At 37.3% G+C, this 22,406-nt stretch overlaps 1 protein-coding gene across 1 annotated transcript in view; it reads left to right on the top strand.

Annotated features, from left to right (window-relative positions):
* The window catches only part of RNF217 (ring finger protein 217), a 149,169-nt gene that overhangs the window by 103,203 nt on the left and 23,560 nt on the right, over nucleotides 1–22,406 (top strand). Inside the window, exon 3 of the mRNA XM_013061168.2 lies at nucleotides 3,694–3,858. Coding sequence (XP_012916622.2) covers nucleotides 3,694–3,858 — 165 coding nt within the window. The remainder of the gene's footprint in view (nucleotides 1–3,693; nucleotides 3,859–22,406) is intronic.

The raw sequence follows: 22,406 nt of genomic DNA, 5'->3' as shown, positions 1-22,406 counted from the left end.
ATATGTTGGTTTTCTTTAATTCATTTAACATTAGCTAATACATAGTATTTGCTGTGTGCCAAACAATTCATTTTACAAATAACTTTGAGGGCCTACCATGAGCCAGAAGTTCTGTTACTTATCTCAGGAAGTAGGGGATACTTGAGACAGCTTTTGTAACCTCAGTGAGCTAGTAGCTTGTTAGAGAGATTAGACATCTACATGTTGAATGTGAGCTCTCTAAGAAAGATACTGAATCTCCAAGCAAGTAGCATTTGATCTGGATAAGATTTCAATAGACAGATTGTGTTAATTGGACTTTCTCCAATTACAAAAGGCAGAGATATGCTTTGTCTCAAGCTATCTCAGTTCATGAGATTTGCTGTAAGTCTCCACAGGAAGAAGGAAGGGCAAGAGAGAGCCTCAGCAGCCACCAAGGCAGACCTTGCAGAGAATTGGACACTGTCTCTAGCAGCATGAGAGCCCCTCTGTTGTGTCACTAGATGTGAATGTCTATTGTTCCCATCTCTTGTGATCTGCACTGTGGTCACTTAGCTTTTCTTAACTTTGTCTCCACAACAAAGGTAAAGTGTATGTGTATTCCCATTTTACTCCTCAAGAGAAAAAAATCTGTCTTCCCAGCCACCTCACAGGCTGCTTGCCAGCCCAAGAATTCATGCTTCTGCTTAGGGACTCATTGCTGGTGGAATCAGTTGTGACCAGGGAGACAGAGTCAGAGCAGACCTTCTCAAATTTGAGCGTGCATCTGAATCACCAGGAGACCTAGTGAAAATTCAGACTCTGACTCAGTAGTTATGGGCTGTGACATGATTTTTTGTTCCCAGTGAACTCCCAGGTGATGCCAATGTTGCTGGTCCCCGGACCACACTTTGAGTAACAAGGCTGGAAATATAATGACCTCTTTGTGAATGTAATTACTCAGAAGGCAGGCAGTCTGTGTGGGAGGTCTGTGGTTGAGAGATGGTGTTTCGTGTGGAGAAATAAGTATTAAAAAAGGAGTGAAAGGAGATGCAGCATTGATGTCAATAGGTGCTTTTTAAATAAGGCCAATTTTGAATATGGTTAAGGCCACAATAGAATAAGGCATCTTCAGACCAGAAATCTAGAATTTAGACCATTCAGAACAGCAGAGTTGTTGGAGCTGCCTATTAGTCTTTTTATTATCTTATTCCAGAGCAAAGCAATAGTTTAATGTTTTCAGTGAGAGACAATAAGCAGTTGGGTCTGAATTTAAATTACTCCTCTTCACTTGAGAGCTTGCTGCAAAACTTTTTTCAGTTTGCCACAGAGTCCATGTTGTTGGTGAAGATTGACAGTAGGATCTACTGTGGGATTTAGCTATTTATTGCACAAAGTTGGAAACAAGAGTCACTGGTGAAGACACCCACGTATCAGATTCCTTATCATTCTGGTACATTAGGACAATCACACATTTCTAACTCTATTCATTAAGGATCCATAGGGGTGACTGTCCAGCACTTGGTCACAAAAATCCTTGAACCATTGTGATGTCCAATATCCACAGAGTTAATCCCAGTGTCAAATTGTTGTTTCATCCACTTTTCTATTTATTTCAGAAATACTGACTAAGAACCAAAGAGATTTTTTTTTATTTGACAGTGCTAGAGGTCAGTGACAGAATTACTAATAATGTTGAATAGAAGAGAACGTAGTTGAATATTCAAGCCCTTATGAGAATAGCAGATGCGTGAGGAAAAGCAAGTCTTTCTGACTTCTTCCCCATTTCATTCATTACATCCGAAGATGACATTCACGGAGGACCCATGTGGCATTTACATCTATTCATCATTGTTCAAGGACATGGAGGAATGATCATTTTATATCATTTTAGTAGCTGGAGTTTACCCACTTCAATTCATTATTCTTTAAAATGACTTATTTTAACTTTGATGATCAGAGAAGACAAAAATGTTGATTTTTAAAGCACTAAATAGCAACATGCCTTTTTTTTTGTAACCCAAGAGTCTCCTAATTTATGTAAGTAAAATTTTGAAAAGGATTTTCGAAATTCACTGTATGTTGGTAGTCATATAGAATTCTGACTTACTGAATAGCTTAACCACATGAACTTTGACTGCTAACATTTTGGTTTTCAATTACCAAAGAAAGAATACTGTTTAGTATGAGGGAGTGTTTGCCAAAGTGAAAAGAATGCTGGCTTTGGAGCCAGACAAACTTGTGTTTAAATTTCTTCTTAACACAAGCTTGCTAAATTACTTTGGGTGAGTTATTTATTCCCTGTGAGTGTTATTTTTCTTATCTGTAAACTTGTGATTTTACCTACTTTGTAACATTATTTTGTGGGTAAAAATAAATACTGCATGTTATGCAGCAGTATAAACATTACACGTGACAGAATTTCAACAAATAAATAGACATGATGTTTAAAATTTTATGACAAAATACTATTTTGTTTTGATATAAATTAAAAGCAAAAGTACTTCTGTTACTTCATATTTAAATAGGAAGAACATTACCTATTCTAGACATTAGTGAAAACTACACTGCTTTGAGTTATAAACATAAGAGCTGTGATTATAATTGCTCTGTGGTTAATCTGCATATTGGAAACTCTGTGTCAAAAAAGAGGTTTTCTGAAAAAGTAAGTAGTGATACTGTCAACAGTTTAACAAAAGAAATTCTAACTAATCTTCAGAGTGTACTTGTAAATTCATTCACACTGCATGAAATAATATACGGGAGCGCAGAGAAGAGTAGTTACCAGTGTTGTTCTTAGTGAAACATTTTATTCCTTCACTTTAATCAAACAAGGCTGAGAAAATCAAATTATGCCCATATGTTCTTAGATAGTGAAAACCAGAAATACTGTATGATATCGGGATACTTCCCTGCCATTCAAAATAAAGGAAGTCCAATAAAATGTCTTCCATGTCAAGTGGAAGACAAATATTTTCAATGAACATAAAAACACACTCTCATATAATGAAAATACAAAGACATCTTTTTGATGGTTTCCTAGGCACAGGCCACAGGATTCCCATACAGATATATGTCTAATAGGAGTCCTTTGTATTGATTTTATAATTAACTATAAATTAACTTTATAATTAACTTCTATTAACTTAGATTAATAGCCAATGAGGCATATCCTTTATTTGAAAGGGTACTTGCTAGCAAATGCTGGTTTAGTAGTTTATTAAGTTTATTTGCCAGTGTGTTTTTCATTTGATGGAGCATCTATGAGGTTTTGATTTATTTATTTATTTAATTTCTGAGGCTCTGGTTTTTAAAAGTGAATAAAGCCATTGGTAAAAAGAGCAATGGAAATGCCTGGGAAGTTGGTTCAAGGGAAAGGTGGATTTAAAGGCAACAGCCTGAGTGTGTAGATTAGAGGTATTGTGAGCCCTCAGGTTTTACTCTGTGCTTCAACTCAGACGATTTTCATAAGGCCAAAATGATTTCTAGAAGGACCCAGTGCTTAATTCCAGTAGAGTGTACAGACAGCCTTATCATCCATACCAAAGCCATTCTTTCCTCCTTTAATAATGTTAAGAGTTGCATCTTCTTGTAGTTTAATCTTGTAGAGGGAGCAATATTTTAAATCTGGACAAATTATAATCTTTTTTAGCTAATTTCCTCAAGCATCACTATTTGCTTTTTAAACACTCTCAACATGTCTGCTAGTGCTTAATATTACTTTTCCTTATACAGATCCAGTGCCCCACTTGCCAATTCATCTGGTGTTTTAAGTGCCATTCTCCTTGGCATGAAGGTGTTAACTGCAAGGAGTACAAAAAAGGGGACAAACTGTTGCGTCACTGGGCCAGCGAAATTGAGCATGGACAGAGAAATGCCCAGAAGTGTCCAAAGTGCAAGGTGAGATAACTAACCTTTACAAAAGCAAAGAAACATGTGCATCAGGATATCATTGAAGAGTAATATTTATAATATTGAAGTGGATTACATGTATAACTTTTAAAAAATTAATTTATTTGAGAGAAAGAGCATGTATGCAAGTAGGGGGAGGGAGAAAGGGAGGGGGGAGAATCTCAAGCAGACTCCCCGCTGAGCCTGGAGCCCAGCCTGGGGCTCAGTCTCATGACCCTGAGATCATGACCTGAGCTGAAATCAGCTTGGGGCTGATTTGGTTGCTTGGGGTGCCTGGGTGGCTCAGTGGGTTAAGCCGCTGCCTTTGGCTCAGGTCATGATCTCAGGGTCCTGGGATCGAGTCCCACATCAGGCTCTCTGCTCAGCGGGGAACTTGTGATCTCTCTCTGTCAAATAAATAAATAAAATCTTTAAAAAAAAAAAAAAAAAGAGTTGGTTGCTTAACCAACTGAGCCACCCAGGTGCCCCAACATGCATGACTTGCTTAACGCAGGTGTGGAGAAAGAGGGTATTTGCTATTTCATTTTAGAAGAGTAATTATATTACCTAACTAAATGGAACATATTATATATAAAAAACGTATATTCTTCTTACTCGCATAATTCTTCACAATTTAAGGAGGCCTCATATAATTACTGATTTTAAACTTCAAAGATTTTATTTTCCATTTAAAAATGGGGATGTGTATATAAGGAAAAGTTAGCATGGAAATGGTATAAAAGTATTATTTCTAGTTTGTCATGTGCACTGTAATCACTTCTCATTTAGGTAAGCTCTGAAACTTTGCAGTCCTTTGCTTTTCTTTCCCCTTCCATTGCTTATCACTTTAGGATTATAGTAAGCTGATCATTTGCTTTCTGTCAATTGTAGAAGCTAATAGTTGAAGTCAGGACTTGGGGATTTTATGAATCCCATTTTTCATTTTTCTTTTAGCAGGCAGGAAATCATGAGTTAACAGGTATTTGAGCTGAGAGTTAGATGTTGAAAGTCAACTGTGCCAGCAGGCAGGGAAGAATCACCTACAGAGAAATCAGCAAGTAAATCCAGCCCAAAAACAGTGGATTTGATACTTACAGGGTAGAGATCTGTTGAAATTTGGAGGTTGTTTTTTTTTTTTCTCTCAAAGCTCACTTCAGAAAACTATATGTATATATATATGTATATAGAGGGCATCTGTATACTCTACCATGTATGTTTTCCACTTTTTGCCAAATTAATCTTTAGAAATCCTTCTGCAATTCCTTTCTGGAGATTTAGCACCAGATAAATAAAGTTTGAGTTCTCAGAAAATGGTTTAAAATTAATCATTGTAAATCCAACTTGAAGTAGTAAATTCTGAAGCATATTAATGAGCATAAATATAATGTACAGATTCACTATATTTGGTTCATGTACAAGTTTATACATATAGTAAGTAAAGTATCATCTGAAAGAACATGTTGCATTCTTAATAGTTGAAAAAAATTTTAAAATAGTTTTGATGACCCGGCTTTCTTAAAAGGATATCTAAAGAACTTTGAGCTAAAGCTTTCTTCATTTTCCCTTTGGGAGGCAAATTCATCCACAGTTATTCTTTTGATTTTAAGGTTATTCAGATCACAGCACCAACTGCTCAGTACACTTTTATTTTTCATCCATGGAAGAACAATGAGAACATGAGGTCTTTCCCCTTGCTCTGGCCTTTCTGGTGTATCTCAGCTGCTACTCGGTTTCAACTAAATAAAGGCCAGGAATTCAGGAGTGCTGTTAAGTCATTCTATGGAGCACTTTATTTGAAAGTATACTTTATATTTCTCTGGAAAGCTGTGAAAACAATTACCAGTTAGCCTGGCTCCAAGACTGTATGCTGAATGAGCAATGCAGCATTGTACATTGGGGACATTCTGAATGAACGGAGGTAATACATTAAAACATACACGGGTTACCCTAATCCTTCAATCTAACACTAAATGGACTCTGATAGAGAGGAAAAAACAACCAACTGGAAGGAGTTCCCGAATGCACTGACGACTTCTCACAGTTTTAACAAAGACAGGTCACAGTTAAGAGAAAGCATACAGGCTGGTTGCTTTTTGAAGTAATTGCTAAAATGTTGGGGCTTGGAAAGGAATTCACTTTTAAACAGCTGAAAAGTAAGGAGCCAAGGAAACACGGAATCCATTTACATGACTGGTGTGTAGTAGAGAATCTAGTTTCTGGTGAGATTCGGCTCCATACAGTTCATGTCAATTTAAGTCATATTTTAGGGCTTGTTTTGAGTAGAAATGGTTCAGTTTTCCTTTTCTTTGACGCATACAATTTTATATCTTTGCATTTTCTTAACTGTGACTTTGTTGTTGAACCTTAAAATTATTTTCCCCTCATGAAACCTGTCAGTTCTTAGAACAGAAATCCATGAAGGGATATTCCTCAGTGACTTAATGTTTGCCTTATACTCCAGGGCTTTACTTTCATAAATAATCCTTTAAAATTTATAAATATAGCATGTTGGAAAGTAAATAAATATGAAGCAAGTTAAACTAAATGGCTGTGCATGTATAGTAGAAATCAGTGTTGAACTAACAAGTGAAAATATGTACATTAAATGACTTCAATTTAAAAAACAAATAACAGGGGAGGAGTCAAGATGGCGGAGAAGTAGCAGGCTGAGACTACTTCAGCTAGCCGGAGATCAGCTAGATAGCTTATCTAAAGATTGCAAACACCTGAAAATCCATCAGCAGATCGAAGAGAAGAAGAACAGCAATTCTGGAAACAGAAAAACAACCACTTTCTGAAAGGTTGGACCGGCGGAGAAGTGAATCCAAAGCGATGGGAAGATAGACCCCGGGGGGAGGGGCCGGCTCCCCGCAAGCGGCGGAGCAACCGCGCACAGAATCAGGACTTTTAAAAGTCTGTTCCGCTGAGGGACATCGCTCCAGAGGCTACCCGGGGCAAAGCCCACACGGGGTCAGCGTGGCCTCAGGTCCCGCAGGGTCACAGAAGGATCGGGGGTGTCTGAGTGTCGCAGAGCTTGCGGTATTGGAACGGGAAAGCCGGCTACAGAGACAGAGCCGACAATAAGCTCGCAGCTCGGGGTGACCTTGAACCGGTCGCAGGCTCGGTGAGCTCAGAGCGCGGCCGGAAGTCAGGCAGATGGGAGTAACTGGGCGCTGTTCTCTGAGGGCGCACTGAGGAGTGCGGCCCTGGGCTCTCGGCTCCTCCGGGCCGGAGACCAGGAGGCCGCCATTTGTATTCCCATCCTCCGGAACTCTACGGAAAGCGCTCAGGGAACAAAAGCTCCTGAAAGCAAACCCGAGCGGATTACTCACCCCGGGACCCGGTAAGGGCGGTGTAATTCTGCCTGGGGCAAAGACATTTAAGAATCACTACAACAGGCCCCTCCCCCAGAAGATCAACAAGAAATCCAGCCAAGACCAAGTTCACCTACCAAGGAGTGCGGTTTCAATACCAAGGAGAGCAGCAGAATTCCAGAGGAGGAAAAAGCCAAGCACGGAACTCATGGCTTTTTCCCTGTGATTTTTTTTTAGTCTTGCAGTTAATTTAATTTTTTTCTTTTTCATTTTTTGTTTTTTTTTTTTTCGCGTTCGGGCAAAATTTTTTTTTAACTGTTACCTTTTTCTTTTTTAACGATTTTTTACTAGTTTATCTAATATATATGTTGTTTCTTTTTTATATTTTTCTTAGGTGTTTTCTTTTTTTAAAATTCCTTTCTTCTTTTTTTTTTTCTTTTTTTCTTTCTTCCTTTTTGAACCTCTTTTTATCCCCTTTCTACCCCCTCACGATTTGGGATCTCTTCTAATTTGGTTAAAGCATATTTTCCTGGGGCTGTTGCCACCCTTTTAGTATTTTACTTGCCCCTTCATATACTCTTATCTGGACAAAATGAAAAGACGGAAAAATTCAACACAAAAAAAAGAACAAGAGGCAGTACCGAAGGCTAAGGACCTAATCAATACAGACATTGGTAATATGTCAAATCTAGAGTTCAGAATGACAATTCTCAAGGTTCTAGCCGGGCTCGAAAAAGGCATGGAAGATATTAGAGAAACCCTCTCGAGAGATATAAAAGCCCTTTCTGGAGAAATAAAAGAACTAAAATCTAACCAAGTTGAAATCAAAAAAGCTATTAATGAGGTGCAATCAAAAATGGAGGCTCTCACTGCTAGGATAAATGAGGCAGAAGAAAGAATTAGTGATATAGAAGACCAAATGACAGAGAATAAAGAAGCTGAGCAAAAGAGGGACAAACAGCTACTGGACCACGAGGGGAGAATTCGAGAGATAAGTGACACCATAAGACGAAACAACATTAGAATAATTGGGATTCCAGAAGAAGAAGAAAGAGAGAGGGGAGCAGAAGGTGGAGAGAATTATTGGGGAGAATTTCCCCAATATGGCAAAGGGAACGAGCATCAAAATTCAGGAGGTTCAGAGAACGCCCCTCAAAATCAATAAGAATAAGCCCACACCCCGTCACCTAATAGTAAAATTTACAAGTCTCAGTGACATAGAGAAAATCCTGAAAGCAGCCCGGGAAAAGAAGTCTGTAACATACAATGGTAAAAATATTAGATTGGCAGCTGACTTATCCACAGAGACCTGGCAGGCCAGAAAGAGCTGGCATGATATTTTCAGAGCACTAAACGAGAAAAACATGCAGCCAAGAATACTATATCCAGCTAGGCTATCATTGAAAATAGAAGGAGAGATTAAAAGCTTCCAGGACAAACAAAAACTGAAAGAATTTGCAAACACCAAACCAGCTCTACAGGAAATCTTGAAAGGGGTCCTCTAAGCAAAGAGAGAGCCTACAAGTGGTAGATCAGAAAGGAACAGAGACCATATAAAGTAACAGTCACCTAACAGGCAATACAATGGCCCTAAATTCATATCTCTCAATAGTTACCCTGAATGTTAATGGGCTAAATGCCCCTGTCAAAAGACACAGGGCATCAGAATGGATACAAAAACAAAATCCATCTATATGTTGCCTCCAAGAAACTCATTTTAAGCCCGAAGACACCTCCAGATTTAAAGTGAGGGTGTGGAAAAGAATTTACCATGCTAATGGACATCAGAAGAAAGCAGGAGTGGCAATCCTTCTATCAGATCAATTAGACTTTAAGCCAAAGACTATAATAAGAGTTGAGGAAGGACACTATATCATACTCAAATGGTCTGTCCAACAAGGATTTAACAATTTTAAATATCTATGCCCCCAACGTGGGAGCAGCCAACTATATAAACCAATTAATAACAAAATCAAAGAAACACATCAACAATAATACAATAATAGTAGGGGACTTTAACACTCCCCTCACTGAAATGAATAGATCATCCAAGCAAAAGATCAGCAAGGAAATAAAGGCCTTAAACGACACACTGGACCAGATGGACATCACAGATAGATTCAGAACATTTCATCCCAAAGCAACAGAATACACATTCTTCTCTAGTGCACATGGAACATTCTCCAGAATAGATCACATCCTCGATCCTAAATCAGGACTCAACCGGTATCAAAAGATTGGGATCATTCCCTGCATATTTTCAGACCACAATGCTCTAAAGCTAGAACTCAACCACAAAAGGAAGTTTGGAAAGAACCCAAGTACATGGAGACTAAACAGCATCCTTCTAAAGAATGAATGGGTCAACCGGGAAATTAAAGAATTGAAAAAATTCATGGAAACAAATGATAATGAAAATACAACGGTTCAAAATCTGTGGGACACAACAAAGGCAGTCCTGAGAGGAAAATATATAGCGGTACAAGCCTTTCTCAAGAAACAAGAAAGGTCTCAGGTACACAACCTAACCCTACACCTAAAGGAGCTGGAGAAAGAACAAGAAAGAAACCCTAAGCCCAGCAGGAGAAGAGAAATCATAAAGATCAGAGCAGAAAAAATGAAATAGAAACCAAAAAAACAATAGAACAAATCAATGAAACTAGGAGCTGGTTCTTTGAAAGAATTAATAAAATTGATAAACCCCTGGCCCGACTTATCAAAAAGAAAAGAGAAAGGACCCAAATAAATAAAATCATGAATGAAAGAGGAGAGATCACAACTAACACCAAAGAAATACAAACTATTATAAGAACATACTATGAACAACTCTACGGCAATAAATTTGACAATTTGGAAGAAATGGATGCATTCCTAGAAACATAGAAACTACCACAACTGAACCAGGAAGAAATAGAAAGCTTGAACAGACCCATAACCACTAAGGAGATTGAAACAGTCATTAAAAATCTCCAAACAAACAAAAGCCCAGGGCCAGACAGCTTCCCGGGGGAATTCTACCAAACATTTAAAGAAGAACTAATTCCTATTCTCCTGAAACTGTTCCAAGAAATAGAAAAGGAAGGAAAACTTCCAAACTCATTTTAGGAGGCCAGCATCACCTTGATCCCAAAACCAGACAAGGATCCCACCAAAAAAGAGAGCTATAGACCAATATCCTTGGTGAACAAAGATGCGAAAATACTCAACAAAATACTAGCCAATAGGATTCAACAGTACATTAAAAAGATTATTCACCACAACCAAGTGGGATTTATTCCAGGGCTGCAAGGTTGGTTCAACATCCACAAATCAGTCAATGTGATACAACACATCAATAAAAGAAAGAACAAGAACCATATGATACTCTCAATAGATGCTGAAGAAGCATTTGACAAAGTACAGCATCCCTTCCTGATCAAAACTCTTCAAAGTGTAGGGATAGAGGGCACACACCTCAATATCATCAAAGCCATATATGAAAAACCCACCGCAAATATCATTCTCAATGGAGAAAAACTGAAAGCTTTTCCGCTAAGGTCAGGAACACAGCAGGGATGTCCATTATCACCACTGCTATTCAACATAGTACTAGAAGTCCTAGCCTCAGCAATCAGACAACAAAAGGAAATTAAAGGCATCCAAATCGGCAAAGAAGTCAAATTATCACTCTTCGCAGATGATATGATACTATATGTGGAAAACCCAAAAGACTCCACTCCAAAACTTCTAGAACTTATACAGGAATTCAGTAAAGTGTCAGGATATAAAATCAATGCACAGAAATCAGTTGCATTTCTCTACACCAACAGCAAGACAGAAGAAAGAGAAATTAAGGAGTCAATCCCATTTACAATTGCACCCAAAACCATAAGATACCTAGGAATAAACCTAACCAAAGAGACACAGAATCTATACTCAGAAAACTATAAAGTACTCATGAAAGAAATGGAGGAAGACACAAAGAAATGGAAAAATGTTCCATGCTCCTGGTTTGGAAGAATAAATATTGTGAAAATGTCTATGCTACCTAAAGCAATCTACACATTTAATGCAATTCCTATCAAAGTACCATCCATCTTTTTCAAAGAAATGGAACAAATAATTCTAAAATTTATATGGAACCAGAAAAGACCTCGAATAGCCAAAGGGATATTGAAAAAGAAAGTCAACGTTGGTGGCATCACAATTCCGGACTTCAAGCTCTATTACAAAGCTGTCATCATCAAGACAGCATGGTACTGGCACAAAAACAGACACATAGATCAATGGAACAGAATAGAGAGCCCAGAAATAGACCCTCAACTCTATGGTCAACTAATCTTCGACAAAGCAGGAAAGAATGTCCAATGGAAAAAAGACAGCCTCTTCAATAAATGGTGCTGGGAAAATTGGACAGCCACATGCAGAAAAATGAAATTGGACCATTTCCTTACATCACACACAAAAATAGACTCAAAATGGATGAAGGACTTCAATGTGAGAAAGGAATCCATCAAAATCCTTGAGGAGAACACAGGCAGCAACCTCTTTGACCTCAGCCGCAGCAACATCTTCCTAGGAACAATGCCAAAGGCAAGGGAAGCAATGGAAAAAATGAACTATTGGGATTTCATCAAGATCAAAAGGTTTTGCACAGCAAAGGAAACAGTTAACAAAATCAAAAGACAACTGACAGAATGGGAGAAGATATTTGCAAACGACATATCAGATAAAGGACTAGTGTCCAGAATCTATAAAGAACTTAGCAAACTCAATACCCAAAGAACAAATAATCCAATCAAGAAATGGGCAGAGGACATGAACAGACATTTCTGCAAAGAAGACATCCAGATGGCGAACAGACACATGAAAAAGTGCTCCATATCACTCGGCATCAGGGAAATACAAATCAAAACCACAATGAGATATCACCTCACACCAGTCAGAATGGCTAAAATTAACAAGTCAGGAAATGACAGATGCTGGCGAGGATGCGGAGAAAGGGGAACCCTCCTCCCCTGTTGGTGGGAATGCAAGCTGGTGCAGCCACTCTGGAAAACAGCATGGAGGTTCCTCAAAATGTTGAAAATAGAACTGCCCTATGACCCAGCAATTGCACTATTGGGTATTTACCCTAAAGATACAACCATAGTGATCCAAAGGGGCACGTGCACCCGAATGTTTATAGCAGCAATGTCCACAATAGCCAAACTATGGAAAGAACCTAGATGTCCATCAACAGATGAATGGATCAAGAAGATGTGGTATATATATACAATGGAATACTATGCAGCCATCAAAAGAAATGAAATCTTGCCATTTGCGACAACATGGATGGAACTAGAGTGTATCATGCTTAGTGAAATAAGTCAATCAGAGAAAGACAACTATCATATGATCTCCCTGATATGAGGAAGTGGTGATGCAACATGGGGGCTTAAGTGGGTACGAGAAGAATAAATGAAACAAGATGGGATTGGGAGGGAGACAAACCATAAGTGACTCTTAATCTCACAAAGCAAACTGAGGGTTGCTGGGGGGAGGGGGTTTGGGTGAAGGGGGTGGGATTATGGACATTGGGGAGGGTATGTGCTTTGGTGAGTGCTGTGAAGTGTGTAAACCTGTTGATTCACAGACCTGTACCCCTGGGGATAAAAATATATGTTTATAAAAAATTTTAAAAAAAAAGTTACTCACGGAGAGATTTATAGTGTTAGCTTTAATTGGATTAATAGGATTAGTTGATTGATTCTTTGTAATTAAGAATCCAGGATAATAGCCTCATGAATCTTACTTCACAAAGTATCTCATAATACTTTAAAGTATCTCTTAAGAGTTGTACCCATCTTTTTTGGAACTAGAGGGTATTATGCTTAGTGAAATAAGTCAATTAGAGAAAGACAACTATCATATGATCTCCCTGATATGAGGAAATGGAGATGCAACATGGGGGGTTTGGTGGGTAGACAAGATGGGATCGGGAGGGAGATAAACCATAAGAGACTCTTAATCTCACAAAACAAACTTAGGGTTGCCGGGGGCGGGGGCGGGGACAGGGGTAGGGAGAGGGTGGTGGGGTTATGGACATTGGGGAGTGTATGTGCTATGGTGAGTGCTGTCGATTCACAGACCTGTACCCCTGGGGCTAATAATACATTATATGTTTATAAAAAAAATAAAATAAATTATTTTAAAAATAAATAAATAAATAAAAATAAAAAACAAATAACATAAAATGTATAAATATAAAATATATATATCCTAATATATATATTTTCTATATAACCAGTTGATGGTGTTCATCTTGAATATATCTTTTTCTCCCTATTTTGGATCTTTAAAAGCTTATATATCTAAAGATAGACTCACTGAATTAAACGATATCAGTGTTTTTAGCATTTGGTATGTATTACCAATTTGCTTTTATAAAAGATTAAAATTTATAATTCCACAAGAAAAATCTGAGGACCTGTTTCTATATAAACATTTCTGATTACCATTTCAAGTATTTTTAAAATGCTATTTTAGTGGGTTAAAAGTATTTTGTTCTTGTATTTTGAATCTCCTTGTTTGCCTTTACATCAAATATAATTTCATGTACTTTTTAATTTGTAATATCCTTTTTTAATTTCTTTGCCCATTTGTATGGATCAGGTCAGGGCATATTTTTTGTATCAGATTATACGAACTCTTTATTTGGAAGTATTAATTCCTTTTCCGGCATTTTCCTCTCCTATCTTTTGTTACTTTATTTTTATGTCAATGATAGTTTGGGGTTTGTTTTGTATTTTACTTTTTTTTAAATTATGTGTTTATTTTTAAAAATTTTAGTTTGACCAAATATATCATTCCTTTTTTGGGGGGTGGATACACAAACACACATCATATTTATACACATATTTTATATATTTACCTACTTTTTGTAAATATTTTGTTCCTAAGCTCTGAAAGTTATCTATCAACCAGAAGTTTGATAAAATAGTTCATTTTTTTGCTTTTCTTTTAACTATTTAATTTCTAAATAGTTTAATGTTTTAACTCCTTAATCTCACCATAACTTATTTTGATGTTTCCTATGCATCAAATACCTATAATTTTTTTTCCAAATTATGACTAACTGACCTAATTGTTTATTAATTATTTCTCCTCCTACCCAGTGATTTGTAATTTTTCTCTAACCATATGTTAAATTAATATATATAAAATACTCTTTTCTAAGACAAATACCATATGATTTCACTCTGTATAGGAATTTAAGAAACAAAACAGATGAACACAGGGGAAAGAAAAAAGAAGAGAAGAGGCAAACCGTAAAACAGACTGTAACTGTAGAAAACAAACTGAGGGGCAATGGAGGAGAGATAGGTGGGGGATGGGCCTTAATAAGGAAAGGCCTTGTTGGAATGAGCACTGGGTGCTGTATGTAAGTGATGAATCACTGAATTGTGCTCTTGAAACTCATATTACACTATATGTTAACTAACTAGAATTTAAATAAAAACAGGAAACATTAAAAAAAAAGTCTCTCCTCTTAACTCCCTAATCTTGCTGCTGCTGATTTTTCAAAAAAAGTCTGTGCTTATAAGGGGGTGTTAAAAGATTATGCTTTTATAAAAGGTACCCATTCAAACACAGTTTGATAATCTATAAATTCATTATTTTAGTTACCATTTAGTTAGCATTCCAAATAAAATAACTTCACTTATAAATGTTATGTCTCCCATAGTGAGGTTTTACCATTTGCTCAAGTGGAAAGACCAGTTTAATATATGGTATAATATTATGAAGAGATTTGACTTATGCCGAGAAGTCAAAATTATTGTTTATAATTGAATTTTGGCAGATGACCAGAATTACTATGAAATATTTTTCTCCCGTGTGTAAGAGGCTTATTCATGGTGGGATTTTTTTTTTCATAGTAAGGTAAAAATATATAAACATTTCTGCAAGTTATTTATTTATAAGACATTTTTATAAAAAATTAATAGCAGCATAGTAAGATTAACTTTAGCCATTTTTATTTAAATCTCATTGCTTCTTAATTCATACTATTCTCCACTTATGAGACAATATTTTCATCTTTTATTAAGGATTTGTTTATTTATTTATTTATTTGAGAAAGTGTGTGTGTGTGAGTATGCATGTGCATATGCACCAGAGTGGGAGGAGGGGCAGAGGGACCTCCACAGAGTGGGGAGACCCACTAGCAATGGATCTTGTGACCCTAAGACCATCACCTGAGCCAAAAAATCAAGAATCAGACACTCAGACGACTGAGCCATCCAACCAGCCCAACGTTATTTTTTATCTTAAATTTTAATGTATGTGCTGCTGAAGCAAACACTATTTATTATGTTAAAAATGTGTTTTCTGTCTCATATAAATTCTTAGCCTACAGAAAATATATGTTAATTTTAAAATGTCTTTCTTGAACATAGTCACAACAAAACTAAGTCTGGTTTGTGATCATTTTTAGTTTAAATCAAGTAAGGGATTCCAGTTTTGTTGAAAGTATTAAAATATCTATTCAGTTTCATGTAAAATTTAATTTTGAGACTGTCTTACAGCAGATTACATATTAAACTTGAGTTAATGACAAAAAGAACTGCTAATCCAAAGAAGATGAAAAGTGAGATGCACACCTAAAAATTAAGAAACATAGATTGTACAATACAAAACAAATGAGTAAACACATTTTGTAGGCAATTTCACATATATACTTTAGATTTAAATTGTAATGAAGTCTTAAATGCCTTTGGATAAAACTTTAAGGTAATACGCAATAATAATAAAATGATAGGCTCAGTAGTACATAAGCTACATTTGTGGTCTCATTTAAGTCTCCAAAGAAAGTAGTGAGGAAGGGGTAATTACCACCATTTCAAGATGTAAAGACTGTTTCAGTGAGGGTAAGTAACCGGACCAAAAAGCAGGCAGGGGCAAGTGAATTATGTTCATTCATAATTTATTGTGAATTTGGAATTAAGGGAATTAACTTGTCATGATATTTCCATTCAAATATTTTACTCTCTGAAATCTTATAATAGGATGCTGTAGGCAAGAATGCATTGATTCAGAGAAAATGATTAATTTACTCCTGTTCACATAAAATTAGCTCAAAAGCTATGTCTGCAGGCTCTAATATCTGAGCTGTAGCTATGTGGTCCTGTGGTTGCTGAAGAAAGAATTTGGAGTATTAATGGTTCTCAGAGATAATCCTACAGTTTCTTAGCATTTCCCACACCCCTACAAATACACATGCAGGGGCTTTCAAACTGTGCTCCATTCAAAAAATAAAGTATCTTTGTCATGGCTCCCATCTCACACAGCACAAGAGGTTGTAATGACCATATGACTTGCTGTGTTCCGGGCACACTTCACCCCATCATTCCTCAGACCTCATCTTCTTCATTCATGCTCCTCTAGCCACACTGCCTTCCTTGCTTTCCTTTGGAAGCATCGAGCATGTTCTCTCTCAGGGTCTCCACACTTGTTCTTTCCTTTGTCTGGAATATTCTTTCCCCAGCTATCTGCATGGCCTGTTCTCTCCCTTCATGCCTTCTAGCAACATTCAGCCTCTCATAATTACAGTCCCCTACCTCAATAGGTAATATGCCCCTAAAGTGCTTTATTTTTTCTCCATTGCACTATATGACTTGTCACTGTGTAAAATAGTGGCTGCAGATCCTTTAACTCTTTGGTTAAGATTATTCCTAGTATCTTATGGGTTTTGGTGCACTTGTAAATGGGATAGATGCCTTGATTTCTTTTTCTTGGGCCTCATTGTTAGTGTCTAGAAATGCAGCTGATTTCTGTACACTGATTTTATATCCTGCAACTTTGCTGAATTCCTCTATCAATTCTAGCAATTTCTTGGGGGAGTCTTTCAGGTTTTCTACACAGAGTATCATGTTGTCTGTGAAGAGTGTAAGTTTGACTTCTTCTTTGAGGATTTGGATGCCTTTTATTTTTTTTTTTTCTTCTGGAATTTAAGGACAAAACAGATGAACTTAAGGGAAGGGAAGGAAAAATAAGAAAAGATGAAAACAGAGAGGGAAGCAAGCCATAAGAGACTCCTTGTAACTATAGGAAACAAACAGGATTGCTGGCAGGGAGGTGGATGGGTATGGGGCAATTGGGTGTGGGGATTGAGGAGGGTACTTGTTATGATGAGCACTGATGAATCACTAAATTCTACCTCTAAAACAAAGAACACACTATATGTTAATTAAATTGAATTTAAATTAAAAATGTTTTAAAAATAAAATAAATTAGTGGCTATATTTTGCATCCAAAATAGAAAATTGTTGAATGGATAAATGCCAATTTTCTTTCCTACACATAAGGACTTTTAGTGAGAGTCCGTTATATGCTCTGCAAAACGTGTTTTTTAATTTCTGGTGACACTCACAGAAGGGGAGACACAGCCATTACATTGACAATGATTAAACACTGTTGCACTCCAGTAGGGCTTTGCGTAGAGTATTATTAGAAGGTTCATGGTTAATGGATAGCTCATTCATCTTGAGGAATCCAGGGAGAGCTAGGTTGTTGAGGATTATTGGATGGATTGGGGCATGATAAAAGGTATCCAGGAGTGAGATTATTACAATTAAAAATACAAGGGCACAGAGCCAGGAAATGTGTATTCTGTGCAGCAGCCACAAGCACTTTGTGGTTCCCTGAGAGTAAAGTTCATAGAAGGAAGTGGTGAAAGGTGGGGCTGTAGAAGGAAACAGAAGTCTGGGTTTCACATGCAAAGTCAAGAAACTTGGATTTTAGCCTCCACACTGAAAAGCGGTAGGCAGGGGCATGGTGTCCAATTTATATTTTGGGTTAGTTGCTGTTGATTCTGCGAGGGTAGTTGTAGACATCTAGAAGGAAGTGATGACAGCATGAGCTAAGCCAGTGGTCAAGAGACTAGAGAAGAGAAGGATTACATAAAATATCTTGTGGCTAAACCTGCCTGACCTTGATGATTATATGTGGATGTACGATGTAAGAAGAAAATAACCACCAAATATTTACTTTTGTTCTAAATGGATGGTGATACCATAAACTAAGAATAATGAAGTTCAACCTAGCTTTATTTTGTCATTGTTGGGATGAGGTCATGAAATGATGATGAGTTTGGTTTTGCTTATTTGACTTTGAAACGGCTGTCAGGCGTATAGGTATATATGACCCTCAAATAGTTGTTACATGAGTCTGCTGCTCAAAAGCAGGACCAAGGTGTAAGTGAAGAAATGAGGGAAGCTGGAACTCTTTGAATATGAAAGAGTATCCCCCAGAGTATGTGAGTCATGGGTAGAATTGAGGGATAAGTGAAGAAATGGGAACCTGTGAGAGAAAAGAGAACCTGGGAAAAAGTTGGCATTGAAGGAAGAGTATATCAACGGTCAGAAGGAAGTAGTGATCAACCAGTTAAATGCTACTAAGAGATACCACAAGATAAGAATTTAAAAGATGTTTATTGGAGCACCTGGATGCTCAGTTGGGTGCCAGACTCGGTTTAAGCTCAGGGCATGATCTTAGGATCGTGGGATCAAGACCCACAGAGTTAGGCTCCACGCTCAGTCAGGAATCTGCTTAAAAATTCTCTCTCTCTCTTCCTGCCCCTCTCCCCACCCACACGCATTCTCTCACACACAAATAAATATATAAGTCTTTTAAAAAGACGTATTTATTGGGTTTGGCAATTAGAGGGTCATGGATAATATTCATTTGTTCTTTTAGTAAATATTTATTGAGAACATGCCTATGTGACAGGACCTGTGCAAGTTTCTTTAATAAAAGAACAGACAAGATGTACATGATCTAGGGCCCTTTTGATCTTATCAAGTGGGAGAGTAGAGCATTTGAGCAGAAGGATACAGATAAGAGTTTTAAAATGTAGAATGAGGAATGCTGTGACAGGGCTGATGCAGTGTGCTTCTCATTTCATGGATATGGTGTCATGAAGATGCTGGGCTAGAAATGCACTCCCTATGTCTGAGGCCTCTTAGTTGGTGAACTGCTACTTGTCCTTCATTTCTCAGATCAATGTCACTTTCTTGGAGAAGCTTCTTCTGACCCTCAGACCAGACCAAACTCCTCCTATTCAATATTCTCTTCATACCTTCTCCTTTTCCTTCACGGCATTTGCCTTAGGTTGCAGATGACCATTTATCTGTACTTTTGATTAATGTTTGTCTACACTTCAGATGACAAACTCCTTAAGCACAGGGGCCATGTCATAATTTATCAATGAACAAAAAATACTTATTGAGTAAATGAATGAATGAATGACTGAATCTTTTCTGGAGAAAGAAAACCGATCTGGATGTTTCAGTAATGTGGGGATGCAGTCAACTGAAGGATTAAGAGGTGAATAAGAAAAGCAGTGAGTACATCCTTTTAAGAACCTTGGAAAGATGGAAGTAAGAAGGTAATCAATGGTCAGAAGATCGAGTAGAATTACAGGAAGGATTTATCAGGATGGGAAGACACCTGAACCTTTGGCAGAATTGGCATCAGAAGATTTTTGAGAACATTGACATGGGGTCTCAGGAAGTATAAGGAAGAAGAAGGAAGAAAATTAGGGGCTAAATTATAGTACATTTCTCACCTGGGAAATAAGCTTTGGACAGTACTCTACACTCTTCTTCCAAGTCTTTGTCGGGGCACCTGGGTGGCTCAGTTGATTCACTGTCTGCCTCGGCTCAGGTCATGATCCTAGAACCCTGGGATTGAGCACTGTCGGGGTTCCCTGCTCAGCGGGAGTCTGTTTCTCTGTCTCCCTCTGTCCCTCCCCATCCCCCATCCCCTGCTCATGCTCTCTCTCTCAAGTATATAAATAAAATCTTTAAAAAAAACTTTGTCATCATGAATCAGTCATTAAGATTGAACTTGACGTATATATGAAATTCTCTATAACAAAGAAAACCAGTGCATTGGAAGACAACTAAAGTTATCAGACAGAGTATTGGCTTCAAAAAGCTAACAGAGGGGCGCCTGGGTGGCTCGGTCATTAAGCATCTGCCTTCAGCTCTGGTCACACTTTCAGGGTCCTGGGATTGAGTTCGGGATCCTGCTTCTTCCTCTCCTGCTCCCCACCCCCCGCCCCCACTGCTTCTGTTCCCTCTCTTCGCTGTGTCTCTCTGTCAAATAAATATTTAAAAAAAAAAAAAAGAGCTAACAGAGCAGGAGACCTCAAATAATTTTGCAGTCAACATCTTATTTGTTTTTGGAATGTAGTCTACTCTCATAGAGGTGACCACTCATTTCACTTATGTAATCCCTTCCTTTCTTCTCCTTCCAATTTTTTTTCTCCTTCTAATTTTTGATAGTTATTACTTTAGTTCTTTTTTTGATTATCTTTTACCTTTAAATAATGTACTCAAATGTCTATTCAATAACCTGACAACTTCAGATGATTTATGAGGATGTCGCCCTCCTGTAGTTCTTTTTGCTTCTTCCATATTTCCCATTCTTTATAAGCTGTAACTTTGTTTTTATCTTTGTTTTTATATTATTAAATTTAATAACATTAATATTCTATTCTAATATAGTATTTAATACCTCTGTTTTTTTTCCTAAAGGATGATTCTAACATTTAAAAACCAACTGGGTATTTCCACAATCAAAAACATATAATTATGGGATTAGGATTATATTGTTTTTTCTGTGAGTTTGCAACTTCTAGGAAAAATGCCTCTAGCATGCTTGCTCACTATCAGTTACTTAATTGTGCCGTATTTTGTTACACTCCATATTTGAAATTACATTCCTTCTGTTTTGTTTTTCCTGAAAGTTCTCATTGTTTCTTTTTTTCCTCTATTGAGAGTGGAAATGCCCACTTTAATTATCATGTTACTGAATATTTACTCCTCAGGAATTTAAGGGCTTGGTGTGTATTCCATTGTGGGTTTTTTGGAGATGTTCTTTAAACCAGCTGACTTTTTAGTCTAAATTGGACCAATTGCTTGCCAGCTTTTTCTCTGAGATTTCTTGCAACATTTTTTGTATGTCCTTAAATGGTCTTTTTTTGAATTTCACATTCATTTGCTTACTAAAGTGCTTCCTTAATTGGTGGCCCGAGAGAAGGTACAGAGGAGTCTTAGCATCTCTGGAAATGTTTTATTTCTGCCCTCACATATTATTTATTTTATAGTTGGGCAAGAATTCTAGGTTCACAATACTTTTACCAGATCTTTGAAGGCTTTGTATATATGTTCACTTTAAAAAAAAAAAAAAAAAGATGTGTTTATTTATTCATTTGTCAGAGAGAGAGAGAGAGAGAGAGAGCATATAAGCAGGGGCAGTGGCAGGAAGAGGGGGAGGGAGAAGCAGGCTCCCCACTGAGCAAGGAACCTGATATGGGACTTGATCTCAGGACCCATGAGATCACAGCCTGAACCAAAACTAAGAGCCAGACTCTCAACAGACTAAACCACGCAGGCACCCTGGGGAGGTGTACTGGTATAATTATAAACTAAGTTAAATACTTAACAACAGTTCATTTATTGTTATTCTTCCACCTTTTGGTTAAATAGAATCTATATGAAAGTTAATGGCTGGATTCTAGTTGTATTTTTTCAATACTTTGTAGGCATTTTACTAAACAAAATATAAACAACTTGAGGATGGCAGATACTAATGGACATATATGTATGGCTTTCATAATTAATATCTTATTATAGGTGTGAATGTATTAGCCCTATGAGGAATGTCATAGACTCAAAAAAGGTCCATGTTGTCATTTCTGCCCAACTATAAAGTGGATTTAATATCAAGCTCTTTCTATTTTTTTAAAGATTTTGTATTTATTTGAGAGAGAGAGAGAGAGAGCACGAGTGGGGAGGGTGTGGGAAGGAGCAGAGGGAGAAGGAGAAGCAGATTTTCTACTGAGCAGGGAGCCCAACTATGCTGGGCTCAAGATTCCAGGATCTTGAGATCATGACCTGAGCCAAAGGCAGATGCTTAACTGACTGAGCCACCCAGGCACCCCTCAAGGTCTTTTTAAAGAAATATGTGTCATATTCATATCTCATGAATTTTAAGTGTAGAGAGGTCTAAGTAACATTTAATGTTTAAATATTTAACTTTTTAAGTATCAGCCACTCACTTATAAAGGGAGAGAAGAAACCCTGTGAGTCATCACAAATCAAATGAGAGTTGTGCTTTATGAGTGAATAGTCAGTTTGATTTAAAAGATTAAGAGTTTCTTGTCTATCATACCTTGTCTCCATCTCTAAGCAAAACCAGAATTTTGATGCTAAATTA

This window comes from Mustela putorius, unplaced genomic scaffold, assembly GCF_011764305.1.
Source record: "Mustela putorius furo isolate JIRA1106 unplaced genomic scaffold, ASM1176430v1.1 tig00003863_pilon_pilon_pilon, whole genome shotgun sequence".
Classification (NCBI taxonomy): Eukaryota; Metazoa; Chordata; class Mammalia; order Carnivora; family Mustelidae; genus Mustela; species Mustela putorius.
This window is presented reverse-complemented; position numbering and strand designations above follow the sequence as displayed.